Source organism: Helianthus annuus, chromosome 13 (assembly GCF_002127325.2).
Source record: "Helianthus annuus cultivar XRQ/B chromosome 13, HanXRQr2.0-SUNRISE, whole genome shotgun sequence".
Classification (NCBI taxonomy): domain Eukaryota; kingdom Viridiplantae; phylum Streptophyta; class Magnoliopsida; order Asterales; family Asteraceae; genus Helianthus; species Helianthus annuus.
In genome coordinates this window covers 61,568,505-61,576,970 of record NC_035445.2, presented here as the reverse complement: position 1 = coordinate 61,576,970, position 8,466 = coordinate 61,568,505, and the positions used below count along the sequence as shown (strand labels likewise).

Here is an 8,466-nt window from a genome sequence, read left to right as displayed (position 1 = left end):
TGTCTGTTTTCTAAAACGCAATGGACTGAAAACACATAAAAATGTGTTTTACCTAAAACGCAATGCACCAAAAAACACAAAGTAATGGAATATATTAGGGAAATATCATTTATGTATTTTAGGATATTATTTGTAATTCATTATAATTATCTCTTCCTATAATATTGGGATTGTATTGTGTATTTAAAGGGTTGTTTAATGAGAATCAAGGCAAGCATTGAACCATAATCTTCTACATGGTATTAAGAGCCTAACCCTAGCCCTCCTTCTCCTCTCTTGCCGTCACCCTCCCAACCTTCTTTTCTTTCTTCTCTGACCTTCCTGCCGCCACTTCTGCTTTGGTCGAAAATAATAGGAATTTACCTCCTACTTTTCTTTCACCCAGTTGCTTCCAGCCATCTAATTTTATTGCCGCCCAACTACCTTTTCAAAAGTCAATTTTTGTTTTCATCACCTTTCACCCAAATTTTCTCTTTTCTGTTGACCAAAAGTCAATTTTTTTTCTCTATCACTTTTGATATAAGACGGATTGCAATAGGTAGCTGTCGTCTAACTTTTTGTCCCTTATCAAATACAAACAGTGGCCATGTCTTCTCATACCATACATCCAGCCGTCACTGTCAACAACATCAAGAACTCCATCCCCTTGGTTCTTGATCAACAAACAAACCACTACAATACCTGGGCTGAACTCTTCAAAAACCATTGCAAAGCGTATGAAGTTTATGATCACCTTCAACCACGAAAAACCAACACCGACTCCTCCACCTCCTCCGACAAACAAACCGCCCCCACACCACCGAAACCCACTTACTCCGAGTCATGGGAACGTATCGACGCCATTGTTTTACAATGGATATACGACACCATAACTCAGGACCTCTTACACACCATCATGAAAAACGACACCACCGCTTATACCGCATGGACTACCCTCCGTAACATCTTCCTTGACAACCAAGAATCCCGCACCATCGACCTCCAAAACAAATTTGCCAACACCCGCCTTGACCAATTTCCCAACATGTCAGCCTATTGCCAAGCCATGAAACTCATGTTCGACCAACTCACTAGTCTTGGCTCTACCCTAACCGAAAAACAACTTGTCATGCAAATCCTGACCGGCCTAAACGATCAATACGAAAACATCGCCCTCATCCTACAACAAACCGCCCCCTTACCAGATTTTTACAACACCCGTTCTCGCCTTTGCCAAGTTGAGGAACGTAAAACGGCTCAAGCCAAGATATCGGCACAGGCTGCGGGTACCGCATTAACCGCCACACCTGACACCTCCAATCGCGCCACCACAGAAAATCGTGATCGTACTAGGACCGAGTCGGATTGCTACCGTGGACGGGGTCGTGGTCGCGGACGCGGCAGAGGCCGCAACAGCTTTGGTCTAGGGCGTGGTCAACAATCCTATTCCAACTTCTATGGGCCACCTGCCAATTATCAGTCATCCATGTGGCCATACATGCCTTGGGCCGGCCCACCTCCTAATGGATCTCCCTGGCCCGCTTGGAATAACCCCCCACCATGCCCATACCCCAACAACCCAGCCCCACCTCATGCGACCTCCTCCGCAGCTTCGGCCCAGGGTATCTTGGGCCCAAAACCAGCTTCTTCTAATGTCGCGGCCCAGTCATACACCACTGGTTACAGCCCAACGGACATAGCTCAGGCCCTCTACAACTTGGCACTACATAACAACGAATCGTCTTGGACCATGGATACGGGCGCCTCAGGTACAATGTCTCCTCAATCTGATAAATTTCCGTCTATTTTTAATTCTAGCATTATTCGAAATATTATTGTTGGTGATGGTAAAACCATTCCAGTACTCGGACAGGGTGACATTACTTTACCCCCACCCTTTCCACCTTTCAAACTTAAAAATGTCTTGTATGCACCTAACCTTGTGAAAAATCTTATATCTGTCCGTCGTTTTACCACTGACAACCAATTATCCATAGAATTTGACCCTTATGGTTTTACTGTGAAGGATCTCCAGACCAAGAAACCTATCCTGCGGTGCAATAGCTCGGGGGATCTCTACACTCTCAGCCCGTCCAACATCACCAACCTCACCACCGCTTCTACCTTTGCAGCTATTTCCCAAGACATATGGCACCAACGGCTTGGCCACCCTGTACCAACTATTTTGCGAACTTTGAAAACTTCTAAAAATTATTAAATGTGGTGTTTTAGACAATAAAGTTTGTTCTTCTTGTATTTTTGGCAAACATACTCGCCTTCCTTTTGCTACATCTATTACTACTACCTTTATGCCTTTTGATCTTGTGCACAGTGATGTTTGGACCTCTCCCGTTATTAGTAACGGGGGTCATCGGTACTATGTGTTGTTTTTAGATGATTACACCAACTTCCTATGGACATACCCCATTGCCCATAAATCCGATGTTTTTTCCATGTTCACTAAATTTACCACCTTTGTTCAAACCCAATTTGGTGCTAAAATAAAACAATTACAATGTGACAATGGCCGTGAATATGCTAATCATCAATTTCACACCTTTTGTACCCAAAACGGAATGCACTTTTGCTTTTCCTGTCCACACACTTCATCACAAAACGGAAAAGCGGAGCGGAAAATTCGTACCATAAATAACCTTCTTCGCACACTCCTAGCCCACTCGTCCATGCCAAACACATACTGGCCACATGCCCTTGAAACAACCACCTACCTGCTAAATATCATACCCACCAAATTACATCAATTTCAAACACCCACCCAACGCCTTTACAAATGTCTACCCACTTATGACCACCTACGAGTCTTTGGTTGCATGTGTTATCCACTAATACCCCACACTGCCATTAACAAACTGGAATTCCGCTCCGCCCCATGTGCTTTCATTGGTTATCTACCCAACCATAGGGGTTACAAGTGCCTTGATCTTAAAACCCACAAAATCACAATTAACCGGCACGTTCTTTTCGATGAAACGATATTCCCATTTGCTACCAAACCCATACCTAAACTCCAAAATTACACCTTTTTGGATGACCCCATCAATCCAAGCCTACTGTTACCCGCCCCCTCAACCGCAGACCATCCCAACTATACCCCAGCCCAATACCACCACACATCCCACACGATACCTCCTCCTCACAGCCCACCTATACCTCAGCCGACCCCTCCAACCCAACCTCCCACTACCACATCAGCCCAAGACTCACCCCAACCACCCATCCCTTCGGCCCAACACCAAATGACCCATCCCACTTCACCGGCCCAACCCAGTCCGCCCTTTACCTCATCCGACCCACTAATCTCATCACCGATCCAGCCCAGCCCGATTCCCACACCACCGCCTCCACCCCCCACTCGCACAATACGGACTCGTTCAATGTCCGGTATCATTAAACCCAAACACATTTTTAACCTTTCTAACACCACCATTTCTCCTATACCAAAAACACCACTTGAAGCCCTGTCCAAACCGGAATGGTATAATGCTATGACTAACGAGTTTAATGCTTTAATTAAAAACAAGACTTGGGAACTTGTCCCGAGGCAGGCTAACATGTAGGTGATTCGTAGTATGTGGCTTTTTCGTCACAAATACAGGTCAGATGGTACTTTGGAACGATACAAGGCCCGTTTGGTATGTGATGGTCGTACTCAAGAGGTAGGTGTGGATTGTGGTGAAACATTCAGTCCAGTTGTCAAACCCGCAACTATTCGTATGGTCTTGACATTAGCGCTCTCACAGTCGTGGTCCATCAATCAACTGGACGTTACAAATGCTTTTTTACATGGTCATTTATCCGAAACCGTTTACATGTACCAACCTATGGGTTTTCGGCACTGAGATTATCCAGATCATGTCTGTCTACTAAAGAAGTCCCTATACGGGCTTAAGCAAGCTCCTCGGGCGTGGTATCAACGATTCACAGACTTTGTTCTCTCTATTGGGTTCATCCAAAGCAGGTGTGACAACTCGCTATTTTCATATCATACAGGGGGTGACGTTGCCTACCTACTCATTTATGTGGATGACATTATTCTTACTAGTTCATCTGACACTCTTCGCTCGCATCTTATCACTAGCCTCGCGGCTGAATTTGCTATGAAAGATCTTGGGCCTCTCACCTACTTCTTGGGCATTCAGGTTTCCCGGAATACTGACACAATGTTTTTGTCTCAGCAATCATACGCCTTGGATATAGTTTCTCGCGCTGGCATGTCCACGTGTAACTCAGTTGCAACTCCGGTGGATACGAAGCCGAAGCTTAGTGCCGCTGCCAGCCCACTGTTTGCTGATCCTACTCTTTACCGGAGTCTAGCTGGTGCTCTCCAGTATCTTACGTTCACCAGACCCGACATTAGCTATGCCGTCCAGCAGATATGTATGCACATGCATGACCCTAAAACTGACCATTGGAATGCACTCAAACGTATTATCCGCTACATCAAGGGAACCGCGGATCATGGCTTAACACTTTCAGCCTCTACGGATCTTTCTCTACGAGCATACACTGATGCAGATTGGGCAGGCTGCCCAGACACTCGTCGTTCCACCTCCGGTTACTGTGTATACATGGGGCCCAATCTGTTATCCTGGTCTTCTAAACGCCAATCTACCATCTCTCGTTCAAGTGCAGAGGCCAAATATCGGGTAGTTGCAAATGTCGTTGCCGAGGTTTGTTGGATACGCAACCTTCTTCTTGAGCTTCGCCGCCCGGTCAAGTCGGCTACTCTCATCTACTGTGATAACATCAGTGCCATTTATTTGTCTGGTAACCCGGTACAGCACCAGCGCACCAAGCACATTGAGTTGGATATCCATTTTGTTCGTGAACATGTTCAGCGCGGCACGGTTCGAATTTTACACACTCCCACTAGGTTTCAAATTGCAGACATCTTCACCAGAGGCTTGCCACGTATATTATTCGAAGATTTTCGATCCAGTCTCAACATTCGACCACCTCCCGTTTCGACTGCGGGGGTGTAATGGAATATGTTAGGGAAATATCATTTATGTACTTTAGGATATTATTTGTAATTCATTGTAATTATCTCTTCCCATAATATTGAGATTGTATTGTGTATTTAAAGGGTTGTTTAATGAGAATCAAGGCAAACATTGAACCATAATCTTCTACACAAAGAAATGTCTTATTTATAAAATGCAATGGCCAGAAAACACTTAAAAATGTCTCATTTCTAAAACGCAATGGCCTAAAAAACAAAAGAAAGTGTTCTCTCTAAAACGCAATGGACTGAAAACACCTAAAAATGTGTTTTACCTAAAATGCAATGACTAAAAACACTTCAAAAATGTGTTTTACCTAAAATGCAATGACTAAAAACAGTTAAAAAATGTGTTTTTTATAAAACGCAATGACCACAAAACACATAAAACTCTCTTATTTCTAAAACGCAATGGACACATAAAACCGTCTGTGAACTGTCTGTAAATTGTCTGAACCAGAGAGTAGCAAATCAGAAATTGTCTGAATTCGAAATGAGCCAATTTCTGGAAAATTTAATTTTTTGATGCATTTTTATTAAAGCAATTTAATTTCTGAATTCGAAATGAGCGAGGGGCTCTGCCCCTTGGACCCCGCCAGGGGCTGCCGCCCCTTGGACCCTACTACCAGGGGCGCTGTCCCCGGACCCCCGCCAAGATTATAAAACGCAATGACTAAATCAAAAACACAGATCGTAAAAATGAAATTAAAGAATTTCTTACATGGATCGAAGTCGATTTCTTCAACGATTGACGAAATTTGAATGATAGAAACACTTATCAGCGATCGAATCGAACGGTTCGAGTGATTATCTTCAAAATCACGGGAAAAAACGAGATTTTGAATGAAATTAAACTGGGTTTTCTTCAAAAAAAAAAGTTGAAGAACATGTTGATCGGGTGTTTGAATCATTGATTGGTGATGAAAATCGCATTATAATGTAGTGATTATTGAGATAGAAAGTGGAGAAATGGTTGAAGATGGCGGGTTTTGAAAATGGTGGGTTTTACTGTTACTGGGACGAAGAAGGAAGAAGAAAAGGATAAGATTGACTAAAATATCATTCCTCTTTAATTTTGCCACATGTTCTAATCCTATTGCTTGCTATCCTTGCTAGCCAAAATAAACTTCCTATTTGATCCTCACCCTTTTTACATATTAATTTATTAATTTTTTGTTTTACTTTATTTTTGTTTTTATTGTTCATTTAAAAGAATTACTAATATTCTCATATTTAATATATGAACATGCAAAAGCTTTGTAAAGTATATAACTATTGTTAATATCAGATTTTGTAAAATAAGTATGAATTAATGACTATAATATTCAATTTAATATTAAAATTTCCTAATCAAATTTGAGAAACTTTTTATAGAATTTAAGAACTTTAAAAGTTTTTTGCTAGTTTTCTTATAATTTTTTTACAAATGATTATTTTTTATTTTTAATATTATGATTTATTTGAAAGTAGTTTATTAGATTTATTGATTGATTTATATGATAATTAGGTTAGAATCCCGTGTATTACACTGGTTGAATAAATATAATTTTATATATTAAAAATAGAAAGTTATATTTTTATGAACTCTGTATATTGTACGGGTTAAATAAATGTAATTTTATATATCAAATAATAAAAAATTATATCTTTAAAAACCATGTATATTACACAGATTAAATAAATATAATTTTGTATACTAAATACTAAAAACGTCGTATCTTTAAAAAACCCGTGTATAATCGGGTTGAATAAATCTACCAAATAATAAAAAATTATATCCTTAAAAACCCCGTATATTACACGTGTTGAATAGATCTAAAAAAGAGTTATATCTTTAAAAACCATGTGTATTACATAGATTAAATAAATGTAATTTTGTATATTAAATACTAAAAACGTCGTATCTTTAAAAACCCCGTGTATAGTCGGGTTGAAAAATCTACATAATAATAAAAAAATTATACCCTAAATAAATGTAATTTTGTATATTAAATACTAAAAACGTCGTATCTTTAAAAAACCCATGTATAGTCGGGTTGAAAAATCTACCAAATTGTAAAAAAAAAATTATATCCTTAAAAACCCCGCGTTTTATACGAGTTGAATAAATATAATTTTGTATAACAAATAATAAAAAAGTTATATTTTTTAATAAATTAGGATAACATTTAATATTAATTTATTATTTATATATTTAATATAAGATAAGTAGATAAGAGAGGTATTTATTTTAAAAATATATTAAATTAATAATTTAGATTTGAGGATAATATTTTATTAAAGTTTGATAAGATTTAATATTAATTTATTATTTATTTAGTTAATATAAAATAAGTATAGAATTGAGGATACCTTCAATAAATGACACGTGTTCAAAAATTAGTTTCTTTTATTGTAGTAGTTAGATATCACTAAACTATTAGTCAGAGTAGAAGATAATTTTGTTATACAAGATAAATACTAATTACGGTAATGGTGCAAGAAAATATATATAAAAAAAATTGGATGGAAGGATGATTTGATAAAAGTTTATAAAAGTTATTGATTTATCTTGTTATAAACGTTTTTAAAAGTAAATGGTTTATTATAGTAATTTTGATAAAAGTTTATAAAAGTTATTGATTTATCTTATTAGGGCACCCGGGGCGTCGCGTGAAGAATAAATTTTACCCCTTATACCACGTTATATACCGCCGCCACCATCAAACTTTCACGCGTGGACTTGGTGACGCGTGGTAGATATCACGCGTTGAATTTCGAAAAATGACCGCTGATGATGACCGTTTGAGGAATATGACCGTTTGGGAGGATGATTTTTATAAAAAAAACCTTTTGTCATGCTATATATATACACACACAATACTTAAGGTTTGAACCAACAAAAATACCAATGCGTTGAATTTCGAATTTTATGACCATTGCTGATGACCGTTTGAGGGATATGACCGTTTGGGAGGATGATTTTTATAAAAAAACCTTATGTCATGCTATATATATACACACACAATACTTAAGGTTTCAACCTACAAAAATACCAAAAAATACAATTATTCAAACACAAAAAAATACAATCTTTCAAACTACAAAAAAAAATCAATCTTTCAACCCAAAATGGAAGGTTCAAGCAAACGCGGTTCGGGTTCGAAGAAAAAACCCGTACGGCCAAAGGTTCGAGCTAATCTTGGCGAGCCCGTGAGATTTCGGTTGCAAGACGAACCCGAACCAATCCCACCATTTCAAAACCAACCTTTTATTCCACCATTTCAACCTCAACAATTTCATACACAACCATTTCAAACCCATCATTTCAACCTCGACCCACTAGAGGATAACAATCTCAGCCACCAATTCGCGCGTGCATACCCCGAACCACAACAACAACTTGATGACGATGACGATAGTGAACCGGTTCAAGAAGAGGAAAAAGAAGTTGAAATCGTCCCAACATTCGCTCGGAGAGCTTG

At 38.9% G+C, this 8,466-nt stretch overlaps 1 protein-coding gene across 1 annotated transcript; it reads left to right on the top strand.

Annotated features, from left to right (window-relative positions):
- The first annotated feature begins 558 nt into the window (after positions 1-558).
- LOC110922180 lies at positions 559-2,348 on the top strand. The gene is made up of 2 exons (XM_022166489.2): positions 559-1,748; positions 2,006-2,348. The coding sequence occupies exons 1-2, from the start codon at positions 587-589 to the stop codon at positions 2,041-2,043; spliced, it is 1,200 nt and encodes a 399-aa protein (XP_022022181.2). The 5' UTR covers positions 559-586; the 3' UTR covers positions 2,044-2,348.
- The last annotated feature ends 6,118 nt before the right edge of the window (positions 2,349-8,466 follow it).